Consider the following 26,080-nt stretch of genomic DNA (forward strand, 5'->3'; position numbering starts at 1 on the left):
TAGGTGCCCTGTCTCATGATTAGCTGCTTTGTGGCAATAAAGGCCTGATCTGCTCAAGTTCGCCCTCTTTGTTTCTGCATTTTCAGTCCCTGGTTCTTAACGCAGCAGGAACGCTGCTGGAGAATACTTTTGTTTGGGCCTGAGAAACTTGCTTTAAAAGGCACTTTCAGAGGGGAAATCTTGAGGGTTTTCCTCCTCAATCTACACGCTGCCACTGCAATTTATAGCAAAGTTAATGCCTCTCCTGAGGCTTGCAGAAAATGATTGCCTTTTATATAGCTTTGTACAAAGAAAGAAAGAAAAACTTCTGTCTGTCTGGATCAGTGATTTGCAGCACAAGAGGACAAGGAGCAAGCATTTCTGAAGTATCATTGCTTGGTCACCTGGATCAGATTTTATTTGCCCCAGGAGACTAACTGAACAAGTCCCGGACTCAGAGAGCTTCCCGATTTTTAACATGACATCCATTCACCTGGGTCTTAATTTATGACTTACGCTTCGCCCTTCCTTTTTTCTTAAACGCTTTTGTGCTTTCAGAAAGATGTTTTTGCTTGATAAGTTGCTCTTTGAGGTCTAAGAAATGCACCTCAAATAAAGTGTCTTAAATAGGGGTTGCTTTTTCACCAGTAGCACCAAATTTTGATAGACAAAGAATGGGGAACCGAATTACAAACCATAATTGATAATAGATGTTGGTTACCCAGCAGTTAAGTGTATTAGATCAAGTGCCACATTTTAGCTGTTCTTAATTCCACGCTGAATACATTTCTCTTTTTTTCCCAGGTTATTAAAAATGAGAGGGTATAAGCAGCCGCAGGAAGTAGATTCTGTGCAACTTACAAGGTTTCCGGTGATTCTCAATCTAAACCACAAACAACTTTCTTACCAGGATTGACCTCTGTGTCTGTGGCTTCAGTTTCCTTCAGATCTGTCTTCCTCCCACTTCTGGAGGGCCCTGAGACTTAGCTAATGGGGTGGCTTTCTACCCTGTGTAAAGATCTGGAATGCCACCTAAAACTGACCCGAGAAGAGCTAGAAGAATCTGAAGGGGGTATACCTACATGTTTTGTGGTGAAGAACTGTTTTGTATGTGGTTAGTAAGACTGGATGTCAGTGTAGAAGGAAATTATCATTACAGGGATATAATACGCTTTCACGCTGATGTAGCTGCCCTTATTCTCTGCCCCAAGTGTCAGGGCCAAGCCGCTGGCATTTGAGCCTGAACAGGAGCATCTTCCCACTTCCTTGAGGGTGCAGCCACCTTTTCATAAAGCTGGAACAGTGTTCTCCTAAGTAGCTAACAACTTGCAAACCAGAGAGAATGGTAGCCTCCAGTTGTCTGTTCTTCCATTCACAACTCTGGCTAAAATAGTATTCTCCCCGCCACCCCCACTGTGGTGTCCACCAGCCGTGGCTGGATCACAGGGACCAAACTGCCAGACCTTGCAGGGGGAGTTGTAGTCCAGCTGGGCAAGGCTACCGAAAGAGAATCTAGAATGAAGGCTAAAGAACTATCAGAAAGAAGATAAAATAGCTGGTGCTATAAGAAGATAGGCAAAAGGCTCCCATGAGAGATCCAATTGGGTTATCTCTACCGTATCGATAAATCAGCTCCTGGGAGTGAAATAACATCCCTTTGCCCGTAAAGCCGGCCCTGATCCACTTGACCTCTGGGTGCTGTTTTCCTTTTAACCTAATCAGTACGAGTTCTCCCTCCCCCAAAGGGCTGCATTGACCTTTTCCAGATAAAGCCCTGTGCTATTTTCAGTGCTCCAAGAACAGTTTGAAGGTTGCCACCCCTCCCGAGACTGCATTAAATCTTAATTATAAAACCTATCTGTAGGGTACACGACCCTTTTAAAAAGCCCTGATCTTTCAACTTACTCCGGCAACAGAACCTGCAGACTTCCTGCCAGGTCATTATACTATTATCCTTTATTAGGAGAAGGGGTGTTATTTAACGTAACTGTCTTTGTGCCGTGCTGCGTACAAACCAAAATAATTCACCTTTTTTAAAAGTCTTGGGATGGGGGAACTCAATGAAAGACTTGTCCTAGCTGGTCTGTGGCAGCGTCTGAGAATCCTAGTTGTATCTGGATGTTCCATTCCGTATTCATTCACTCCTTCGTTCAGTTGATGGGTCTGTAATTGAGAGCTGGGTCTTCAGTACCGCATAAAAGCCAGGCAGGGTTGGGGACATCCTGATCTTGTGAGGTGTGCTGTTCCACAGGGCAACTGCGATGATGTGGCAAGTCCCATCGTATGCACCTGTTTAGTAAAAGGGACCCGGCGCACGCGAAGCCTATCAAATCTTGTGGGGTGGATAAAAATAGTTGGAGATGGGCAGTCCCACAAATAACCGGGCCCTGCGCTTTCCCACCGGGAACGGGTGCAGCTCATGAAACGGGGGTTGCACTCACCCCTCTGCATCCTGGACCGGCTGTAGCTTCTGCGGAGTCGCCAAGGGCAGCCCCACGTCGAGGACATTCCCACCCAGATGAGAGGCCATCAAGGTGTGGGTGATGGCGAGATGGGCCCCCTGATCTGGATTTTGCTTTCCAGGGTAATATCTGAAATCCAAGACACAGGTGTGAATGAATTAAAACATTTGGGCTATGCTGTTCCACTCGATCTCTTACTAATCTTGTTCTGTTACTTGATTTTACAGTTAACAAGCACAAACCATGGATTGAGACCACTTACCATGGCATTGTTACCGAAAATGACAACACAGTGCTTTTGGACCCTCCGTTAATAGCCGTGGATAAAGATTCACCTCTTCGTTTTGCAGGTAGGGAGTTCTTGAAAGCTACCTGCAGAGAGCGGGTGCCCGCTGATGTTCACCAGGAGCTCAGTAGACAGACGGTGATTATAGTTTTGATAGATCAGTTCTGAATTGGAAAAGGGGAGGAGGGTCAGTCGAGGCCTCTTGTACTTCCTAGCATCTCCGGGAAACAATGAACAATACTGCATTTTTAATTAGGGTGACAGTATTTGGTGGAGGCCTTGAGGCAGGTCAGACTTTCCTTGACGACTTTGATACAGAGAAGCATAAATGGTTATTCAGTAATAGAAGGACCCCACTATCCATCTGGAAGAGGTAAAACAGGATTGGGGTCTTGTTTGTGAGGAACTGGGTTCAAGATGGCAGAATGAAACCAGGAACACATTTGAGAAATACTGGCACATTGGTTAACGTCATATACAGTTTGTGCGTGACCTGTGTGTTTCGGGAGAGAGTGAAACTCAAACTGGGACGGTATTCACTGGGTCATGTAATCGGGAAAGGCAGGGGGCCCAGTAGTAGCGAGTGCCGAATTTTATTTGCAACGGCTCCGTTTTGTAAGGGGCTGCCAACGATCTGCAATTTGCAGGAAGGTCAACTTGAATCAATAAAGCCTCTCTTCTTGGTTTCACATAAGGAGATTATGTGCAGGAGACCATTCTCCTGCGCATTAGATCTCGTCATAACTGTTAACATAAGCTTTAAATTGGAGAGTTGTCAGCATCAGCCTTTTGTTAAGGAAAATCTTTGGCCACCTTCAGCCTGGTTTTCCAATCTGGCAGCGTTCACATTGAAAGGCCAGAGAGCCAGTTTGTCACCCTTTCCATTTTGGATTTCCATTCTGATTGGCCAGGCCTGCTCCCAGCTTGGGAGACCCTGAGTTCCAGTCCCGCCTTGGGCACAAACCCAGCTGGGTGACCTTGGGCCAGTCACTTTCTCTCAGCCCTAAAAAGGAGGCAGTGGCAAACCACTTCTGAAAAACCTTGCCAAGAATACTGCAGGGACTTGTCCAGGCAGGTGCCAGGAGTAAAAAAAACTGACTCGAGGACGTAATAGAAATAAAGAGAGGGTGATAGAGGGGTATTCCATAGCAATGCAAAGTCAGAGCATATACAGGAAGAGCACTGTAGGAGGGACTGTGCGTGGAGCTACCCTGTTCCTGACATAACTGGGAGGAACGCGCAGATTCAAGATTTGTAAAGACAGCTGTTTTTCACTAGGGGTTATATTCTTGTTCTGGCCTTGAATTGGCACCTGTCTCATAAAAGCGACTTTAAATCCCCTCCCTCCCCTTTGGATATACAGTATTATTCACACTTTCAAAGAGATTAAAGTGCCTTGAAAGCGGGGAACCCCCCTCAGATTGAGATTTCCGCATTAGGCCAGGCATTGAAAATGCGACACATTCAGAACAGAATTTTAGAATCCCCCCGGTTCTAAAATTGGGTTGGGATGCAGTAGCTGACTCAGAGAAGAATGTTTTGTTTTGTTTTGTTTTGTTTTGTTTTGTTTTGTTTTGTTTTGTTTTGTTTTGTTTTGTTTTGTTTTGTTTATTCGTTCAGTCGCTTCCGACTCTTCGTGACTTCATGGACCGGCCCATGCCAGAGCTTCCTGTCGGTCGTCAACACCCCCAGCTCCCCCAGGGACGAGTCCGTCACCTCTAGAATATCATCCATCCACCTTGCCCTTGGTCGGCCCCTCTTCCTTTTGCCCTCCACTCTCCCCAGCATCAGCATCCTCTCCAGGGTGTCCTGTCTTCTCATTATGTGGCCAAAGTATTTCAGTTTTGCCTTTAATATCGTTCCCTCAAGTGAGCAGTCTGGCTTTATTTCCTGGAGGATGGACTGGTTTGATCTTCTTGCAGTCCAAGGCATTCTCAGAATTCTCCTCCAACACCACAGTTCCAAAGCATCGATCTTCCTTCGCTCAGCCTTCCTTATGGTCCATATTTATTTATTTATTTATTTTACAAATTTATTCACCACCCATCTCTCCCCTATGGGGGGACTCTGGGCGGCCATATGTTACTAAGGGGAACACCATTGCTTTAACTCTGCGGGCCTTTGTTGTCAGTGTGATGTCTCTGCTCTTCACTATTTTATCGAGATTGGTCATTGCTCTTCTCCCAAAGATTAAGCGTCTTCTGATTTCCTGACTGCAGTCAGCACCTGCAGTAATCTTCGCGCCTAGAAATACAAAGTCTTTCACTGCCTCTACGTTTTCTCCCTCTATTTGCCAGTTATCAATCAAGCTGGTTGCCATAATCTTGGTTTTTTTGCGGTTTAGCTGCAAGCCAGTTTCTGCACTTCTTTCCGGAGAAGAATATCTTCTTTAAATACCTTGTGTTTGCAACTTTATTTTCCTCTTGATTGTGGATTTCCCATCAAAGTACAGGCTGGCCTTTGGGAAGTGGTGTTTTCCAGGGCCTCAGGACCAGGCATTACTCATGTTTTCCTATGGATAGTATCATGGCCTTCACACCTAAGGCACTAAAATTGAGCCCCAACCAAACTTGGGGATGAAGCTTCTCTGGCAACCTGTGGTGAGTAAAAAATGCCTGGAGGGACTCAAGAAGGGAGGCTTTACAAATCGAAGTTGCTAATGCTGCTAATTTCCAAAAGAAACGCGACGCGTCTGGGGGCCTTCTTTGAAGGCACATAATGAGGCAGCCTTCTGAATTAAACAGATTCATGCCTGGCGATTGCCAGGGTAGGATATGACTAAGGATCTTGCACATGGCACCTGGAGCTCCCTGGAAGAAAATTAGGATATTATAACTGAGAAAAACAGAACAAATGTAGTACATCCTGATAGCAAGGCCATTACCAAACACTCTCTGCGGGAGACTAATTTTCAGACGTGTTTTCAGGCTGCCTGAAACTGAATTAAGGGCTAAATTCGAAGAGCCGTCCTCCCCTCACCGTGCAAGAAGAAGGCCTCTGATGTGTTGTAAATTGCTTTTGACATGTCCCCTTAATTTCAGAGGTTCAGTTTCCTGAGATTCCCCTGGAATATAGATTAGGGAAAGGACGTTCCATCCCCAACCGTTGGTGGCTCAGTTTGTGCCAGGACTGGCTCAAGGGCAGAAGAACGGCTTGCAGCTTCACCTGTGGTGGCTTGCAAACTCGCTGCTGGCGCCACAGGAAGTAGGGTTTTCCCAGCCTGCCCCTTCTCTCCAGTGGATGAACCAAGCTGCGTTAGCCCTGTCAGATTAAACACTGTAGACCAGGTCAAAAACCTTCTGCCGACACAGAGGTGGAGGGAGGGGTTATTGAGAGGTGTAGCCCCAAATTTCTGAGGGAGGCCTGCCTGCCTGTCCTGGCTAGTGGTTGAGCAGTGCCCATCCCTTGTAAATTTGGGTGAAGCTGTTTAAGACAGTGGGCCCTTGCCAGCGTGCATAGCTCTGGTTTTCATACCCTTAACCTTAGCAGCCGGGGATAAAACTTGTGCTTGAATTAGAGCCTTCTTCATTTTCCGTGAGGGACCTTCAAGCAAGGCACAGCAGTTGGCATCTCTTGTGGTCATTCTGTGGAGGCTCCTAAACCATCTTCACTGGAGTCTTTTTCACTCCAGTTTTGGCCAGTCTGAAATTACCCAGGGGCTGGTCCCTCACTTTCAGAGTAACCCCTGATTGGGTGGGGGGAAAGCTCCGCAGGGTCATGGCGTAGCTTAGAATTGAAGCCCACTCATACGAAGATTGGCAGGGACCGTCCCAGAGGGTCAAGAATTTTTTTTTAAAAAAACAAACTGAATTTGAGATGAAATGCAGGCTGACCGCAGGTGAGCCTCAGAGAGAGAGCATTCTGCAGAGTGTGGGAAGAATATGGACAAGCAGGGGTTGGTGGGCTGAGTTCATCCTGAGCCCCCCAGACCTGGTCTTTGCATTGTTTGAAAATGGGGTTTGAACTCACTGAAGCATCTGGACTGTCTTTGAAACCAGTCCAAGTGCGACCTTCCTCAAAAGGCTGCTTGAGGGTTGCCTCCAAGGAGACCGTGGTTTCTGAGCTAGAAAAGAAGTGGGGAGGGAATGTGGGAGGGGGGGATTCTGTTGCATTCATGGCTGAGCTCTGCATTTACATTTTTTTGTTCAAACGTTTTCAATCTGATGTCTACGTGTTTGACCTTTTCCTCATTTCCTCCTTTTTTCAGTCTTTCCTGAAGACTTGGGTTTATCTTTTCTCCCTTTAGAGAGTTTTGAGGTGACCGTCACCAAAGAAGGTGATGAAGGGTTCTTTCTCTCCCCTTTATAAATATTAACCCACTAACTTTTGTTATGAAATGGGGAATCAGCACTTCAACAGAAGATCCTGTCATGCTTTTCGGCCCCGTGTGTTACCCGGGTTTTTTCCCCCTGCTCCCTGCCTCCCTTCCCTTGGCTCCCCCAGTCCCCTCTTAAAAAACATTGGTAGAAAAATATTACGTCACAATCTTTGGCTAGAAATATCAGTAGATCAGATACCCATTTGAAACCCAGGAGTGTTTAGGAGGTGCGGTGTGAAATCACGGCCTTTCCGAACACCTTCTCCGATAGAGTTGCTCTTCCGGAGAATATATTAATTCCATCTGAGTGGGCGCGGAAGGTGGCACGCCCAGCGAAGACCTGTGCTGAGCGAGCAAGACAGTCCTCCGGACTGCAGTTAGGAAAAAGAATCCCATCCATGTGGCATTTTAATATTCCCAGCTTTGTAACTCCACATCCGCCTTCCTTCCTTGCTCACAAATTCCACTCTCCTCGCCCTTTTTAGAGTGCAGCATTGCATCTCTGCTGCTGAACTGGTGAGTGGATAAATCGATAATTTCAACTGAGCGGGACGGCGGCTTTGCAGGGAGTCTGCCAACTTGGTCCCGTTGACTTCGAGGCGTGGAGGTGGAATTTTGATCCGGGATTAGTTCAGGGACAAGGGAAGAGGTGGGAATGCCCTAGAAAGAAGGAATAAACCCGAGTGGGTTGGGTTGGCACAGCGCATTAGCCTGCAAGCCATTCATTCACACAACGTGCTGAGCTGGATTTGCAGAATGTGCGAATGCCATGACGGCGCGCGTCTACTGAGTCTCTGTTCTGGCGATCTTCCAGTCTGCCAGGTAAGATCCAGGCAGAAAATACAGAGGAAAGGCTCTAGAAGACACGGAGTCACCAAATATCTATTGAAATGGATGCCTGAAAAATTGGCATTTCTGCCTTTCTCCTCTGGTGGTTCATTTTGATTCCCTGGCTTTTTCCTTTTTCGTTCTTTTTTTAAAATCAGGTCTATCGTACAAGAAGACTTTTCCCCTCTGAATCACTTGACAGAATTTTTGTGAATGACAGTGCTGAATCTTCTGCATCCATTGAAACTTCCCCCCCCCACCTTCCCCTTGTCCGCACTCCCACCTCCCTTGACTTGATAACTGAGTGTTTTTTAACTGCTCTGGTCAAAAAACATGTAGATGCCCAGCATTATTCCCAGTGGCTTGACCATCTCTGCTCTTGGCTCTCTCTTCTGAGAACTTGACTTTTTGCCCTAGGGTTTCTCAAGCGCTCCTGTGAAATGTCTGCCTTCTCTTTCTCGGCGTCCTCCTGCATGAGTGGATGCGAAGGAAATTAATTGCTTGGGAAGCCAGATGTTTGCCTTTTTCTTTCTTTTTCAATATCAACTAAAGTTCCCCGAGCGCAAAACACGGTACCTTTGCTTTGTCTGCGACCCCTCACAAAACCCTTGGCTGCTGACCGGTTGAGTGATCTTTGTCCCACATACACAAACGAGTGTGCATCCATGTGCACGCACCCCCATCCAAGATGTGTCATTGCTCTCCTTGCGGCCTGAACAAACTAACCCGAGCCACCTTTGACTCTCGTAGGTGAGATTTGTGGATTTAAAATCCATGGTCAGAATGTCCCCTTTGAAGCTGTGGTGGTGGATAAATCCACTGGGGAGGGGATGATCCGATCCAAAGAGAAACTTGACTGCGAACTGCAAAAGGGATACACTTTCACCATCCAGGCCTACGACTGTGGGACCGGACCGGATAGAGCAAATATGAAAAAATCCCACAAGTAAGTCATGGGTGGGCGGGCGGGTGGGGGAAAGGAAGCCCTGGCGGGAAGCATAGTTCGCTTGCTCTGCTTTTCCCGAATGGGGTCTGGTTTCTACTTGTGTATCAAGTGCATATGTTCCTAACCAAAAGCCACAGTGATGAAAGACAGCATGCGGCGGTTGTGTCTTGGCACGCAGCTTCCAAGTCACAAAGGGCTGTCTGCGGATCGGTCTTCCCCAGCCACCCCAGCTCGAAACGGTGGGAATACCGCTGCAACGAAGAACAGCGTTGATCAGGTTTCCCTCTTGTGTATTTGCCCTTTAAAGCAGGGGGTTGAAATCACCTCTTCCACTTTTAAGAGAGAGAAACGGGAAGAGAAGAATTAAATCAGCAACACTCACAGCTTTGAGATAATGATTTGAAAGAAAGGGGTACCAAGCAGTTGGCCCCAGGTGGCTGATGGAGGTCGACGCTTCAGCATCCCTCTGACAGATGTGCAGGCCTTTTCTCTTGCAGGATTTACAGGACAGAAACAATCTTCCTTGTTTTAAGAATTTGCACATTAGCCTTTACAGTATTTTCCCAGTGGAGCTTGCAGAATGCTTAACATTTCAATTTTGTTTGTTTTTACCAAAACCCTGCTGAAAAGCACAGTAAATAAACAATAAAAGCAAATAACTTTGATATTAACCCTCTGCAGTTGATGCCAAGCCAGAAATGCTTCTGGTTTTAAAATATTTGTTTGGTTACCATCAAACACTTTCCCAGCCTAACGGCATCTAGGTTCGCTTTCCTAAATCCATTGGTTTTTTAAAAATCTGCTCCTTGTGTCTTACTTAATCCATGTGATTTTGTGAAGCAAGCTTTCCATCCATCCATCCATCCTTCCATTTCGGTCCGTTCTGGAGAGAGAAAAATAGCCTTGTCTGCATTATGCTTTGTGGTACAGTTCCTCCGATGACATGTTTCCCTTTGTCTTTTGCTGATCCACAGCGGTCTTACACTTCCCAAGTCTCTTCCATAGGTCAGAGAAGCTGATCCAAGCATCTTTGTTCAAAGGGTTCAAGAAATCCGAAAGATGTGATGGATCCCTCAGACGGTCGCTTAGTCAGCTGAAAGGGCAGCCCTTGCGGAGAACAAGACCAATGTGCAGCTAGAGTCTGGAGAGAGAGAGAGTGTGTGTGTGTCTATATAGGGTATATTCCCCCCACCCCAAATTTAGATTTTGGTTTCTGATGCACAGGCTTCCTTTGAGGCTTCCTAAACATTTGTTTTTCTAATGGACTTCAAAATGCAACATGGAGAGAGAGAATCGTGTGTGTGTGTGTGGTAAAGTGTTTTATTATATTTGAAAAAAAGATAAAAACTACAGAAAAACAACCACAAAAAGAAAAAGAAACTAAGAAGTGTGAAACGCAAGAAGAAAATTTGAGAGATTACATACAAAGGTGGCTTCCAACTTTCAACAGCAAGAATGTACAACAGTTTCCATAATCAAACCCTTTCTCTATATTTATCAAACCAAGATCACATTATTTCTATAAATCCTTCCATTAACACACGTACAAATCACTAACACAATTGTTCCTTCCCCTTATATAAGAAGAAAGTATATATAAATTTCTAATTCAACTTCCCTCCCCCATAAAACACCATCCATTTAATTATTTGGAGAGAGAATCTTGAATACCTTTTTTTTCTTCTAATAAGAGGATCTGGGGGTGACTCTCTGGCGGCAGATTGTCCTAGCTCCCTCCCATTCCCCTTCTTTGACCTTTTAAGAATTCTTGCCCACAAGAAATTAAGACAGTTGGCCTTCAGCTCAGTAAATTGGCGGGGGGGGGGGAATAAAAGCTGTCTAGCCCAGCTAATGGAGCCCACACCCTTCCTTTAATTCCCATAACTGATTGCTTCATAAGGCGTGTGGCTTATAGTTGAAAGCCAAACGGCTGTCACAGTAACATGATGAGAAGCAAAAGCAGCTTTGGGTGTGGCGAGAGGCCCACCGCTGTCCACCTGTATGCAGAACGACTTCTGGCATCCCCCCTTCTGTGCTGTCTGGGGAATTCTGGGAGTCAAAGTCCGCGCATCTTAAAGTTGGGAGACCGACGGGAAGCTGTGTCCAAGCGATGTGGGTTGTCGTCCCCGTTCAGTGGCTGACATCTTCCCTAATTTCCAGGCCCTGCCAGAGCTTGTGTTTGTCTCTCTCCGCTGCAGGATGTCCCCACTAACGAGGGTCTCTCCCCTTTTCCAGAGCCACCGTGCACATCCAGGTGAACGACGTCAACGAGTACGCGCCGGTCTTTAAGGAGAAATCCTACAAAGCCACTGCGATCGAGGGGAAGCGGTACGACAACATCCTGAGGGTGGAGGCGGTGGACGCCGACTGCTCCCCGCAGTTCAGCCAGATCTGCAGTTACGAGATCGTAACCCCGGAGGTTCCCTTCGCAATCGACAAAGACGGTAAGGCAGGCGGCCGGCTTGTAACGGGGGGGGGGGGTGGCATTTGGGATAGTGGCCCAAATCCCTTTTTAGGTGGCCCAAAGGCACAAGCAGAGGGCTAGGCATGCAAGGGAGAAGTTTGCAGGCCACGGGGCTGTCCTAGAAGAAACGAGCAAAGGGCCTTGAACCCGTCGCATCAACTTTTCGCCTTGGGCATCGTCATGGTTTTCCCCTCTCTGACGCAGGAACGCCAGAGTCATTTTTATTTGTGACCTGCCATTCATAACAGCCAAGTCCTCCCTCTCCCTCTTCAGGGGCTCTGTTTTTGAAACCCTTTTCCCGCCTTTGCCAGGTTACATCAAGAACACGGAGAAGCTGAGCTTCAGCAAGGGGCACCAGTATAAGCTCACCGTGACGGCCTACGACTGCGGGAAGAAGAGAGCTGCCGAGGATGTGCTGGTGAAGATTAGCATTAAGCCGACCTGCAAACCAGGCTGGCAGGGTCAGTCTCGCCCCCAGCTCTTCCCGGTCCTGCCTTGGTTTGCTGCTTCTTGCTAACGTATCTCTCTATGATTTCAGGCTGGAGCAAAAGAATGGAATACGAGCCTGGGACGGGGGCCCTTTCCCTCTTCCCCAACATCCATCTGGAGACCTGTGACGAGCCCATCACTTCCGTCCAGGCCACAGTCGAGTTGGAGACCAACCACATTGGGAAAGGCTGCGACCGAGACACTTACTCGGAGAAGTCCCTCCACCGGCTCTGCGGTAAGCGGGGAGATCCCGGGCTTCTCTGCGGGGTCGTCCTCCCTCGGCTGCAGACTGGATGGAGGAAAGAGGCGCAGAAGCCTTTTCCTCTCTGCGGGTGCTTAGTGCCACCCAGCCTGGATAGATGAAGGTTAGGGTGTGGGGACTTTACCTCACTCAGGGCAGCAGGGAGCAGCCAACCGAAGATGAGCATCAAGCATTCACCCATCAAGAACAAGGATTTCACTGCCAGGGAGGAATGACGTCCCTCCGTTCGACCAACAGCAGACAAGCAGGCCTGGTTCCTTCCCCGGCCACAAACTGGCCTGCTCACTGTTCTTCCTAACGGAATTGCAGGCGCTTCCTCTGACACAGCCGAGCTGCTGCCCTCCCCGAGCAACGCGGCCAACTGGACGCTGAGCCTGCCGACGGACAATGGCCACGACAGTGACCAGGTCTTCGAGTTCAACGGCACCCAGGCCGTCAAGGTTCCCGACAGCGTGGTCACCATCAGCATGAAAGAGCCCTTCGTGATTTCGGTGTGGATGAGGCACGGCCCCGGGGCCAGGGAGAAGGAGACCATCCTCTGCAACTCGGACAAAACAGGTGAAGGGGGGGTGGGGGTGCACCTGTTCGGCTTGCGATCCGGCACCTGTCCTTTTCAGCCTTGGGGTGGGACTGCTGTGACGTCACAGAGCATTCACCAGGGCTCTTAAACCAGAAGGCTGCACCAACATCCGTTTGAGAGCAGTAGACTGAAATGTCATTGTTTAGCCGTAGTGGCACAGCAGTGGGTGTGGTGTCTGGATCACGCGCCTGTTGTTGTGGGCGGGAGACCCACTTTTCTCCGTGGTGAGAGTCAGAAGCCTCGCTGCCTCTGACTTCTCCCTGGCAGATGTCACCAGCTGATTCCTTGGTGTATTTGGAGGCACGGCAAAGAAGACCTGGTCCCCCCACCCACCAGAAGATCATTTCCTCTCCTTTGCTCTCCCATCCCTTGCCCTCCACCCACGTCTGGCGTTGTCTGAACAGGTTCAGTGTCTGGGCACTGCAAGCAATAACTTGGGAAGTGGCTTGCTTCCAGTGGGAACGTGATGGCTCGGGTTTCACAGTGGAGCAAAGAAAATGGTGTGCCTTGTCACTGGGAGACTGACCCAACTCTTTTCAAAAGGTTCCTGTTCCCCTCCCCCCCACCACTAAAATAGAAGATTTGCTTTCAAGAAAGCTGAGGCTGTCAGTGGCTCACTGACAGTTGATCGCAGTTTGTCTCTGCAGGCGGGGAGGATGTTCACCTACTATTGGGGCCCTCCTGCAATGTCTGGTTGGCTGTTGTGGGGATAGGATGTTGACTAGATTGCTCAGGTCCCTGGTTCACCTAAAAATGTAAGTTGTTTCTTCTTGCATATAGTAAGCCATCCAGAACCGTGATCAATTTTGCCACAGACCCAGAATATCCAGTGGTTCCTTGTTAAGTCACTGCAAGATTCTTTGCTTTTTGGGCTGCAAGGAAGGAACAGTCGCCTTTCTCCTTCTTTAAAAAAAAAATAAAAATTGATTGGCTCCAAATGAATTTAATCAAGAAATAGTGGGAAGGATCAAGGAACAGTGACAAAGTAGGCTGGGTTTATTCCAAACGTGTCCCAAGTCTAGTTGCAAAGGGAGGCTGCTCCAGAGAGGAAATGGTAAGCTTCGTGCAATATCAAGTGTTTCCTCTCGGTTGCCAAGGGGGGATGCCTGGGATGCTGGAAATAATTACTTTAGGAAAGGAAGCTTGAAAACATGAATGGATAATTATTAGAAGCATATGCTGCCTTATTTACAGTCCTGTGAAGTTCTTGCTGTAGAGAAATTCTGCCATTAGTGAATTCCCACCGTGCATGTTGACTTCCGGCTCTTAAAACTTCCCTTTTGTTTTCTCGAAGGCCTCCAAGCCTTCTGTACTCCATGGCTAATGTTTATTGAACAAGCTGGTGCTGCTTTGGACATACATCTTAAGTCCACGTTTTCTGTGTGAGGAAAAGAGGCTGCTGGGCCCATGTGGTGGCGCAGCTTAGTTGTGGTTTATTGGCTCAACCCTAGTTGGCTGGATTCCCGCACAGCACATTAAGACCTAGCCGTGCCTTAAAAGCCACATTGAGCCATGCTAAGCCCAAACAAAACAGTTTCACTCCCCTCCTCTTTATGGCTTAGCGCAGTGTAAGTAGTCGGTCACCGGGTCCCTTTCTACGTGGAACGAGGCCACGAAACTTGGCCCGCAGGTTGGCAAGTGGAAAACGGCATGTTTTTCATGTTCAGGCTTCAATTTTGTCTCGCTGTATCTCTGCAAGGCGTGTCAGGAAGGCACCCTAGCCCGTTTCTGCTTTTGCTGACACTTGTGGCGTTACAACGTGCAGCTTCGGTAGCCTCATCATTTTGAGAACTGAGAGGACATGGTGCCTATGGGAAAGCTTTTCTCCTGTTAATAGCTTAGAGCTGGGCCCCTTCCAGGTGTGGCTGGACTTCCCCCAGCTGAAGATGTTGGAAACTGTGGTGCCAGACTCTGGGAGGGGCCTACGTTCCGTGACTTGCCAAGAGCATTATGCGCACCATGTGCTGGACATGGGAAGAGGAGAGGGCCTTCTAATTCTGATCTTCTTGCACAGACATGAGCCGTCACCGTTACTCCCTCTACGTGCACAATTGCCGGCTGGTCTTCCTCTTCCGCCAGGACCCCTCCGAGGGGCAGAGTTACAAGCCCGCCGAATTCCACTGGAGGCTGAATCAGGTGGGTGCAAAAGTATTTCGACCACTCTGGTTTGAAAACAAGGCCAGAAACTTCAGATCTGTGGAGTGGATAGCCTAAAGGGGCCAGAAGGTAGGCCCTTTGGTTCATCTAGGTAAGGCGGGTGGCCTGTGGCCAGGGTTTCAAGCAGGTCCTACCTGGAGGTGCCTGATGTTGAATCCCGATCCATCTGCATGCAGATTGTGACCCACCCTGACCCAGAGCACATCCCCACTTGTTATCCCCACTTACATGCTGCAGCTCTTTCCAAGTAGCAGCTGGGATTCAAATCCTAAAATTGGGCAGGGCCTTGGGGCCATCAAATCCAGCTCTCTGACCAGGGTAGGACCTCATTAAGTGTCCCTTACAGATAACTCTCCTCCCTTTCCTTGATCACATGCTCACGTCCAGCAAAGGGGAACCCTCAGCTTCCCCGGCCTGTAGATCCACCGCCCGCTTTTCCTGTTGAGGAACTCCAGTTAAAGCTATTAATCTGCGTTCTATCCTTTGGGGATGACAAAATGCAGTCTTGTGTCCCTCCCCTCCTTTTCAAACCCATGCCTCCTCTTCCAGGTTTGTGATCAGGAATGGCACCACTACATCCTCAGCGTGGAGTTCCCAGTGGCCACGCTCTACGTCGACGGCGTTTCCTTTGATCCCTTCCCGGTGACCAAGGATTATCCGCTTCATCCCTCCAAAATCGAATCGCAGCTAGTCGTTGGAGCCTGCTGGCAAGGTAGCCGTCTTCTGGGTTTTCTTGTGGTTGCTGCTACTGGTGGAGTGGACTTCCATTTTGGGGTTATATTGGATTCAACTGGTTCATTCTGGTGAGCGGGCTGGGCTGGGATTTCTTCCCCCCAGCGTGGTTCAAAAGAGTAACTTGGGTTTAACATGACATCAAGTTGAGCAAGCTCCCATTTTCCTTGTCCTCTCCAGCTCAAATAGTTGCCTGGGTGAACGGTCTGCAGCAGTGTTTCTCAGCCTTGGAAATTTTAAGATGTGCGGCTGGGGAATTCTGGGAGTTGAAGTCCACCCGCCTTAAAATTGCCAAGGTTGAGAAACACTGGTCTACAGAAAGGCTTTGTTTTTGTCCTCTTGAGAGCTGTTGGGGAAGAAAAACCTGGAATAAAGAATTGAGGTTCTTGAACAGGTGAGAAGCTGGAATAGATAGAAAGCCAGAAATCCTTGTGAGGATTTTCCCGCTTGCTCTGCCTTTCCAGGGATAGGTTTTATAAGTAGGGTTGACTGGATAATTCTGCCAGGATACTTCACTTAACGCTGGGCTTGTATGCGATGGAGGTTTGTGACTGGGAGTGGGGGCTGTAAGAAATGCAGCAACAGCAGATTGGTTTAACATACAGAGCAGGTCAGAACAGCCTTTCCCCAGGGACTGCATAACGCTGAGTCACAGCATCAAAGGTTGCTGAAGGCTTTTTTCCTCATCAGCATCCTCAGAAAATGGATGCTTAGATTAGTCTAAGAAGGGATGCACAGCACCAACAGTTTTGCAGTGTAATTTTTCCTTTTTTTAAAGAAAAAAGAGACAAAACCCTTTCCCCCTAGTTGCAGGGATCCTCTTTTAAGATCTGCTTTTAAGGACTTCTATTTCAGGGTTGCTGGAGAAAATGTCCTTTTCTCTTCCTTAATTCTTCACTTTCCCTATCTCCGTTGTGCCAGGTGCCATCACAGACTCATGCAGGCATTTTATAACCGTACTTAAACGATAAGACAATAGGGGATTCTGTTTAGCCCTCCATGGAGCAATCCCCTTTTCCTCCTGTTTTCCTGCACCACCACGGAGGAGGAATCAATCCCAATTCAGGTTTTGTTTCAGCTGCTGTTTGGCTCGTCCTTCGGTGCCAGTCGGGAACTCACTTAAAAGAAATGCTTGAGAGTTGCTCCCCGAGGTCACTGCGAACTCTGGATTGCTTAGCTAGCTTGTCCAATAACCTGGATTTGCTTTGAAGCCATGGTTTCTGGACCACACCAAGTGTCAAGGCAGGTTTCTGTGGTGGTGAAACCAAGCCCTCTTTTGGCCTTAAGCCCCTCTGAAGGCAAACCTGCAAATCTCAGGTTAAGCTTGGGCTTCTGATGGGTAGCATAATCATGGTTTATTGTTGCATACTGACCATGCTGGTGTGACAAGCCAAAAAGGGCAGGAAACATGAGAGGAAGACCTGAGAAAGGCAGTTGGCAAGGAAACGGTTCAGATTTCCTTTCACTGTCTCCAGTGGAAAGGATCCTGGACGGTTTTGCTGGGAATGCTTGGGGATCCGATGCCGGTGAGAGAAGATGGCATTGATTCTGTGCAAGGGAACTTTATGGCTGAACGCAGGTGATCAAGTCTTCTGTTGAAACCCCGCTTTGCTTCAGCTTTCCAGAGCCTACTTAAACAAAGAAATCGGCCCACCTTACTTCGTTTCCGAAGGTTTTTGAGTAAGTTAGCGGGGCGTTCCATGAGACCTCAGCTAGAATTGTACAGTTTTGCAGAGAAGGCTCTTTGACCAGTTGTGAGGAAGAAGAGGGAGACGTAAGAGACAGGGTGTCCCTTCGATTCCTGAAGAATATCAAGGGGTGCTTGCTCGGTCCCCAAACAGTGACTTTTGGTGCTGACCTGCACTCGGACTGGGGTCTGTCCAGCAACAGCTGTGAGCAGAATTTAGCCCTGAACAGTCCTTCTGAAATCCTTCGACTGGGGGAGATTGGGTTGTTGGCATTTGTCCCCAGAGTTGTATCCCCCTCCCAGGTCCTTCAAATCTCCCGGCTTGGTTTCCAGCAGAAGGTCAAAGAAGGCAAAAGCTTTAGCGGGCAAAAGAGGGAGAGCTCGATCTTGCCGTTGTTGATGCTCTCCCTGCAGGGAGGACTTTGCAGGTAGATCAGGTTCTGGGCCATGTCCTCCAGAAGATGTCCTCAGGAAGGCAACCGAAGGATCTTTGCCATCCCGCCGCAAAGGTGCTGAGATGTGGCAGCAGCCAAAAACGAAAACAGGGCTCAGACCGTCCCTTGCGCCTCATCCCGCGATCTCGTTGCCTCTGTTTGCAGTTGGCAGATCCTGGTTTCCCACTGAAGGCCGAGAGGGGTAGGCGGGTGGCCCATCCAACCCGTCCAGCCAGGCCCGAACTGCGACGGGTGAAACGTCCAGGCGCTGCCTAACCCACCCGTTCCTGTCTTTTCTTCTCGTCCCTGTTTCTTGCTTCTCTGCAGAATATACGGGAAATGAGAATGACACCAAAAGGGCGACGGAGAGCTCTTCAGGTTGCTGGCGGTCTAATTTTTCTTTTTAATGCTTTCATGTCAAAGGCAAGCCATTGCTTCATCACACGTAGCATGACAGGCCAGCATTGCATTGTGGCCGTTGGAGGGACACATAATCACGTTGCCGAGCTTGTTTTCTTCCTTCCATTGCACTCTCCTTATATGCTCACTTCCTGTTTTGGTCCCCCCACCACCACAAACACTCTTTGGTTCTCCCCCCTCCTCTTTTAGCAGTAACACCCAATCATGCGCTCATATGCAAGTGAATAAGCCATGAGGTAGCACTGAAATGAGCTAGGTTGAGAAATCTCTGCTGCCTTGGTGGGTGGTGGCCATTGCAGGGCGGGCCTGTAGCTCCCTTCCTTGGAATTAGACAGCCAGTCCAAAGCACAGCCTCCGTAATTCACCTCCTGACCCACGAGGCACCCTCAGCCACGGAAACTCACCGGGTGACCTTGAGCCCGCCCCTGTCTCTCAGCCTGGTCTCCTTCACAGGGCTGTTCCTGTGGAGACCCAGGGAAGGCAGATCCCCACAGAAGCCTCCTTGGAGAAGAGGCAGGATCTAACATCCATAAAAAGAAGAGGGAATGGGGTAAATGGTAGAGGTATGCCATGAGGCAGAAAATGCTTTTTTTCTTTGGTCAAATCCAGGTCACGTTCTGGACTTCCTGCCGAACCCATTCTGGATTGGCCGGGGTTCAGCAGAAATAAATGTTCCGGTTTCAAATAGGATTTTACAGGGCCAGGACGGTGGTGGTGCATAGAACAGTTCAGGCCCAAACTGTTTTGCGCATCCTGGTCCCTTGCTGGTTGATAAGCAGGCGGCTACTTCACCTGCTGACTCACCTGCCTAACAGCATGCCTGGTTTTGGGTGGAAGTGGCTTGGTGCCTTTAACATCCCACTTTGAGCCAACTGAGGAATCCTTCATTTACTCTGAAATTGCGTCTTGCCTAACATCCTGCATCAGGAAGAAAAACCTTCTAATTATTATCAGCTTGAACAATGACATCGAAAGCTGAAGTAGCGGGTGGCTTCCTTGCGGTTGAGCCTAAACATTTGAGGAGGGCTGTTCGTAACAGGAATTTCTGCCTAGGAGTAAAATCTGCATTTATCTGCGTAGGAAAGCAGTTGTTTCAAAAAGTGCTTCCTTTACAAAGGATATGTAAAAGCGAGTCGTGATAGGAGAGGACTACCGGAACAGATTTGATAGGCCCCGTCAGCCTTGGCCGGTGCTTTTCAGCCTTGGCAACCTTAAGATGTGTGGACTTCGACTCCCAGCATGCTGGCTGGGGGATTCTGGGAGTCAAAGCCCACACATCTGAAAGCTGCCACGGTTGAAGAACCCTGTCCTAGAATCTGATTCTTGAGAAGAAGACGTACCTTTCCACCAGGTGTAATTATCTGTCTGTTTTAGACAGGATGTCTTAAAACATAGGAAGCTGGAGGGATGCCCTTTAAAAGGCGTCCTGCCAGCCCCCCGTACCCTGGATTCCAGAACGGATGCTCGCCCACCCCATTCCTGCCCCGCAGCCCTCACTGCATGGACAAACATCTTTACGTTCTCTTCCTCATTGCGCTTGAGCATAACCGCAAGCCGAACTCAGGAACGGGCACTCACTAACTGCATGCCATCAGAAAGCCAAGCGGAGCACCGTTTGTGAGTGGCACCCGGCCAACGGCAGGGGAGCACCGGGATGAATAACGGCTGTTTTTCCTTCCGCGCAAAGGGGGCGACCTCCGGATGGCCCAGTTCTTCCGAGGCAACCTGGCCGGCTTGACCATCCGCTCTGGCACACTGGAGAGCAAGAAGGTGATCGATTGCCTGTACACCTGCAAGGAAGGGCTGGACCTGCCGACCACAGATGGCGCTGGGAAAGGGCTGAAGGTACCCTCGGGCTGCTGCTGTGGGAGGGGCCGAGGGTCTTACGAAGGCAAAGATTGCCTGGGCTGCAGCTCCCAGAATCCCTGGGCGCTTGGCCAGGAGTGCTGGGAATTCTGTGAAGCGAAGTCCCCCAGTTGGATCGGGGGGATGGAAGTTGAGCGAGCCTCAAAATCCTGTTTATTTATTTATTCATTTGTTTTTCAGACTTCTATTACCGCCCATCTCCCCCAAGAAAGGGGGACTCTGGGCAGTAAAATGTTTTTTGCCTCCCTAACATAAAGTTAGCACTACTTAGAAGCTCTTGTTTTCTGTAGCTGTGGCAGCCTGGCCACGGTCCGAGGTTCGACACCCGGCGGCTCAGGCAGGGCTGGGCAACCGCCCCCCCCACCGCTAAAATTTGGAAGAGTTTTATTCAGGCAGCATGGATGGAACCCCTGCCCCGCTTATCCATCCCTCGTCCTCTGATTTTGCTGTGGCTTCTTCTGTGTGGCAGAGAAGCAATTTGAGGACTGTCTTCTCCCTCCCTTGCGGTGGGGAACTGCCGTGAGAATGCACTGCAGGGAGAAAACTTTTCGGGGGCGTGGGGAACTGTCGGTGCAAAATTTAATCGCGCGCTCGGCTCAACCTGCCGAGGCTGGAGGACTTTTTTTTTTTTTTTGAAGTCTTTGGCAAAGCAGAAACGCTCCCCGAATCCTCTGAACCCCTTCGTCACACCTAGCGTTTTGTTATTAAGCCCCTCTTAATAACTTGCCTTTGCAGCATCCACCACAGGAGAATCCTTATTTTCCATAGAGGGAGGATAAGATGATGTTAGCGAAGAAAAGCAGGGTAAAGGAGATTATAAATGCAGTCTTCGCTCGGGGAAAGTAGTAAATGTAAGAAAGGCAATTAAAATACCCCACCTTGATTTTACGTGATATAAGAGAAGACAGACAAATCCTCCCAGGCTTTTAAGATTCTGTTGTTATACCTGCAGTAGGAAACTAGAATTCTGGTAGTCCTCGCGTTTCCTGACCTGGTTTACCCGAAAGGGCTGGCATTTCTTCGCTAATCTGCTGCTTTCCTAGCAACCTGCGGCCCCTCACGGCTTCTCTCGGCCTCATTTCAGATCCACATGAACCCGAGCCGGTCGGCCCTGAGCTTGGAAGGCGGCGACATCGAGCGGTTCGACAAAGCCATGCAGCACATCTCGTATTTGAACTCGCGTCAGTTCCCCACACCCGGCATCCGGAGGATCAAAATTACCAGCACGGTGAAGTGAGTCCTTGCGATGGGCGCAGAGGACGACGTCCAGCTGGGGGTTGACGCAGAGGGTGCTTGGTTCCTGGGGCAGAACGCTGGCCTTGCAGCCTCGTTCTGCCCTTTTGGGGTGGGGCTGACCTTTCAGCATGGGAAAGATTGGGCTGGAGTCACATTGGACTTTAAACTCCAGTTCAGAAGGACGCACTTGCTATATTTGTAGACTGCCCCCAAACCAGACAACTGGATTGTGGCTTTATACAATGACCTAATTCACATGACAGTGGCTGGGTTTCACGCTGCCCGGTGAAACACAAACTACAGGTAGTCCTCGCTTAACAACCACTCGTTTAGTGATGGTTCGGACTTACAACGGTGCTGGAAAAACCGACTTGCGACTGGTCCTCACGCTTACGACTATCACAGTGTCCCCGCGGTCATGTGATCACGATTTGGGCAGTTGGTATTTATGACCATCACAGCATCCCGTGGTCACATTATCGCCATTTTCAACCTTCCTGGCCAGCTTCTGGCAGGCAAAATCAGTGGGGAACCACGTGATTCGCTTAACAACTATGTGGTTCACTTGACGGTCGCTGCAAAAAAGGGCGTAAAATTGGGTCGGATTTGCTTAATGACCGCTTCACATAGCAACCAAAATTCCAGTCCCAGTTGTGGCTGTTAAGTGAGGACTACCTGTAGTCTTTTTAAGCGCAGGTTGTGCAGACTGGACTCATAAGGGCTGTTAGTGATATGAGGCATTAACATAAATAGGGGAAGGTCCTCTGATAATTTGAAGAGTGATAGCAAGGGTTGGGGCTCCAGGATGATGTAGAGGGTGTTGAAGGACTGGTGTAGGGAGACCCAGATCCACATCTGCTCTCACCCATGGAGACCCACTGAGTGTTTGGGCCAGTCTCACGCCCTCAGCCCCTTGCTGAGGACCGAACCCCAAGGGGGGTTCCCAGGAAGACAGGCGCTATATAAACGTAGCCCAGTCCATCCCTGGGCCCTCCGTGCTGACGGCCGCCACGCCTTGCCTCTCCAGGTGCGCCGACAACGAAGCCTGCATCGCCATTCCGCCCGTCGAGGGGTACGTCGTGGTCCTGCAACCCGAGGAGCCCAAGATCAGCCTGAGCGGCATCAACCACTTCGCCCGTTCGGCTTCGGAGTTTGAGGGTCCCAAGGGGGTGTCGCTCTTCCCCGAGCTGCGCATCATCAGCACCATCACCCGGGAGGTTGAACCGGAAGGAGAGGGAGAAGAGGACCCCACGGGTGAGGCCTGCCGCGCCAGCTCGCGTGCCTCGCGACACCTGGACAGAGACGGAACAGGGAAGGAAGGGCCGCCCAGAGACGCGTTCGTTTCTGAAGCGGCAGCTTTCCCCCAAAGCAAAACAAGGCAGTTTTCTGTCCGTAAAATAAAAGCAAATGCTGATCTTCTGACGACTGTGTCTCACCTGCTCGTCTCCATCTTTCACTGTCTCCTTTTTATTCGGCGCTGAAGGTCAGTGGCAGCTGCAGGCAGGGTCAGATCCAGCAGCGCCAAGGATTTGGCAGAGAGGGTAGGACAGGATAGATGGGCAGGGACGCCACCAGAGGCAGCACGGGCTTTGCTGAAGGATCCCAGTCCTGGAGGAAACTTGATGAGCAGGGGGCTGTCTCTTGCCAAAACCTAGAAGCCAGGATTCTCCCTCTGGTTCCTGGTTCCTGATCGGTTTTCCCATTTCTTCTCTTTTCCAGTCCAAGAATCCTTGGTGTCAGAAGAAATCATGCACAATTTGGACACCTGTGAGGTCTCGGTGTTGGGGGAGGAACTGAACCAGGAGCAGGAGAGTTTGGAGGTCGACCTGGTGCGGCTGCAGCAGAAGGGGATGGAAATGAGCAGCTCCAGCCTGGGCCTCATTCTTACTGGTATGGACCTCCCTCCTCCTGTCCTCTTGGAGAAGGTTCACACGTTGCACTGAGCCACAGCTAGGTTTCTAGAACGCTCTAGGCCAGCGTTTCTCAACCTAGACAACGCTAAGAGGTGTGGACTTCAACTGCTGGCTGGGGAATTCTGGAACTTGAAGTCCACACCAGTCAAAGTTACTGATGTTGAGAAACAACTCTCTGGGTCCCTTGGAGACGAGCAAAATGTTGCAAGTACAGGAGAATCCAAGATGCCTTCACAAGGACCATCATCAGCCTCAGCGTCTTCATCATCATCCAGCTAAGACTCAAGGCATCACGCCTTGTCTACTTTGTAAACCTAATCTGAAGTGTGTGTGATTGAGAAGGGAGCAATTTCCCCTCTTTAAGGGATATGTGACTGCCCTTTTCAGTATATCAGACTCATGGCTTTCCGCCAATCGTTATTTCTCAGGTTACACGCATACCGATTGTACGCACATTAACTGCTGCTGCAATATTAGACCTACCGTAAAACTTCTGGAGCGTTAAGGATTTTATTGCACTTCATATTTTTATCTTCTATTTATATTTATATTTGTTGTGTTATTTATAGTTCGTACTGAATTTTTAACTTTATTTCTGTTGTAAATCACCCAGAGTCCCCTCCTTAGGGGGGAGATGGGTGGTGATAAAATTGGACAAACAAATAAAGGGTCACAAGCTGTAACAACAGGGTTTGTGAAGTACGGCACCCAAACCAGCCCCTTTTTTAGCCGACCTGTGTCTGTTCCCTGCAGGGGTGGATACCATGGCTAGCTACGAGGAGGTTCTGCACTTGATCCGGTACCGTAACTGGCACGCCGTGTCTCTCTTTGACCGGAAGTTCAAGCTGGTGTGCTCGGAGCTCAACGGGCGCTACGTTAGCAATGAATTCAAGGTGGAAGTAAGTGAGGGAGTCTGCTCTTCTGGTAGGCTTCAGGGTTGTTGGGTCTGCAGACCTGGGCTTGGGGTTTCCACGCGGAGGAATTGAACGTATTGTAGCCCTCGGTCGGTGTGACGGAAGGTAGACGTAACTTGAGTGAAGGAACACAGGAGCTGCTACAGGAGGAGAAACAGACAGTTAATCCTGTGAGACAGAAGTGCAAAATAACCCCCTCTTGATTGTGTTGGGCATAAGAGGGGGCAAAGATTCTGCTATAATACCCTACGACAATGAAGTAGCGTCTCTGGAATCCTTGTGGTATCTTGTTCCTCACCTGGCTGGCTTCAGCCTACCTGGAAAGAAGGAAGCAAATGATCCCATGTTACCCATTTAAGAATTGGAGACGTAGAGCTGTGTTTCCCCAACCGGGCAGCTTCCAGAGGGGTGGACTTCAACTCCCAGAAGTCTTAGCAACGGACTGGGGAATTCTGGGAGGGGGACACTCAGGTTGGGAAGCATAGATCAGTCGACACCAGAAGGCCAAAAAACCAAACAAACACTGAAATCGCCTCTTCCCTGCTGCTGGATTCCTCAAACTCCATGTTCCCCTTTCTCTAACCTCCTGTCTGCCAGGTGAATGTCATCCACACAGCTAACCTCATGGAGCACGCCAGCCATATTGCTGCCCAGCAGCCCCAGTTTGTCCAGCCTGTCCATCATTCCTTTGTTGACCTCTCTGGCCACAATCTCGCTAACCCTCACCCAGGGTTTTCCGGTAAGGACGCATCCCTTCTTTGGATCTCCCCCTGCCACCCGCAACAGCTCCACCGTCTTTGGAGAGGCTCCCTCTGCTGTTGAGGAGCGAGGCTTCCCTGGATCCTGCCCCAGAGGTGGCAGATCCATGAAACCAACTGCGTCTAAGCAGCACACAGTGCTTGCAAGTGCTGAAATCTAGGTCCTCGGGCTGGGGTCAGAAAGAGCCCACTAGCTTTCTGAAATTCGCCTGTGGTAAAAGTAGAACCGGCTGCTTCTCCTGTTGCTCCGGAGAGGATCTGAACTTTTAAAAACGAATGCCCAAAGCCAGGGTGGACTTGGGTGATCGCTTGATCTGGATTTGGGTGCAAATACTTGGTGAGGATCTAGGGGGTTACCCTTCTTTTCCATGCACGGAACTCCCTCCCCTGCCTCCCTTTCCTTGAGTGAGGGAGCAGGTTGCCCCCCACTTCAGGAAAGAAGGGGATGAGATTCCATCATCAAACATTAGACGGCAGACTCCTGCTCCCTGCCACCATGTCATAAAATTAGAAATCCCCCCTCTTTCTCCTGGCTGATAAACAGATTTGGATCTCTTGAGATTTGAGGGATGTGTTCAGCCTAAGTATATGTGCAGCGGGCTGCTGCAAATTACATTGTTTTGTCCCCGGCTGTCTCGAGATCTTCCGGACCTTGAGAAGGGGTAGCAATTAGCAGTGTACTCGAGGCACGACGGTCACTTGTTCGGAGTGTTTGAACCTCATGCTCCATCGCTGCCTGGAAAATGCAAGGCACTTAACTGCATCTCAGTTAGGAACTAGATCCCTGGCATATGAGTTACCCCCTCTGATGCTCAGCATATGTATGTGCAAAATCTGCCCCCCCTCCAGTGCCCAGAACTAGACCAGCTACCCCAAGCTATCCCCACCCAGAACAGGAAAGGAACGGGTGAGAAACGCGGGGCTGTGCTTCCTGTCCTCCGTTTACAGCTAACTCACTCCCTCGCTCTTCTGAAAAATCTCGTCCCCAGTGGTCCCAAGCACTGCCACCGTGGTGATTGTGGTGTGCGTCAGCTTCCTGGTTTTCATGATCATCCTGGGGGTCTTCCGGATCCGAGCTGCCCACCAGCGGACAATGCGGGATCAGGACTCCGGCAAGGAGAACGAGATGGACTGGGACGACTCGGCGTTGACCATCACAGTGAACCCCATGGAGGTAAATAAAGCGTGGTTGATGTCTCTGCTCGCCCCGAGGTCCGAGTTGCAAATCTGTAATCTAACAGCCCAGGATTATCACTTCAAGTTGGCCTTACTGGAGCTGTCGTGGGTGGGCCTGGGATCTTGGTGTCCCCCAATTTTTTTTGTTTTTGAGGGGGGCTGGAGGCCTTTTT

At 49.5% G+C, this 26,080-nt stretch overlaps 2 protein-coding genes across 6 annotated transcripts in view; one reads left to right on the forward strand and one right to left on the reverse strand.

Annotated features, from left to right (window-relative positions):
• Positions 1-26,080, reverse strand: part of PIK3CD (phosphatidylinositol-4,5-bisphosphate 3-kinase catalytic subunit delta) — an 89,263-nt gene that overhangs the window by 42,214 nt on the left and 20,969 nt on the right. The window lies entirely within an intron of this gene.
• Positions 1-26,080, forward strand: part of CLSTN1 (calsyntenin 1) — a 34,090-nt gene that overhangs the window by 4,847 nt on the left and 3,163 nt on the right. For 2 of the 5 annotated variants that reach the window (XM_063317598.1, XM_063317600.1), the window contains exons 2-17: positions 2,669-2,791; positions 8,624-8,819; positions 11,055-11,263; positions 11,595-11,744; positions 11,822-12,007; positions 12,344-12,592; positions 14,629-14,750; positions 15,321-15,483; positions 17,952-18,002; positions 19,732-19,889; positions 20,995-21,143; positions 22,174-22,400; positions 22,866-23,036; positions 23,813-23,958; positions 24,571-24,712; positions 25,721-25,905. In XM_063317598.1, coding sequence (XP_063173668.1) covers positions 2,669-2,791; positions 8,624-8,819; positions 11,055-11,263; positions 11,595-11,744; positions 11,822-12,007; positions 12,344-12,592; positions 14,629-14,750; positions 15,321-15,483; positions 17,952-18,002; positions 19,732-19,889; positions 20,995-21,143; positions 22,174-22,400; positions 22,866-23,036; positions 23,813-23,958; positions 24,571-24,712; positions 25,721-25,905 — 2,627 coding nt within the window. Of the gene's footprint in view, positions 1-2,668; positions 2,792-6,934; positions 7,004-8,623; positions 8,820-11,054; positions 11,264-11,594; positions 11,745-11,821; positions 12,008-12,343; positions 12,593-14,628; positions 14,751-15,320; positions 15,484-17,951; positions 18,003-19,731; positions 19,890-20,994; positions 21,144-22,173; positions 22,401-22,865; positions 23,037-23,812; positions 23,959-24,570; positions 24,713-25,720; positions 25,906-26,080 lie in introns of all 5 variants that reach the window. The other 3 variants (XM_063317596.1, XM_063317597.1, XM_063317599.1) reach the window with 3 other exon arrangements.

This window comes from Candoia aspera, chromosome 18, assembly GCF_035149785.1.
Source record: "Candoia aspera isolate rCanAsp1 chromosome 18, rCanAsp1.hap2, whole genome shotgun sequence".
In the NCBI taxonomy this organism is placed as follows: Eukaryota; Metazoa; Chordata; class Lepidosauria; order Squamata; family Boidae; genus Candoia; species Candoia aspera.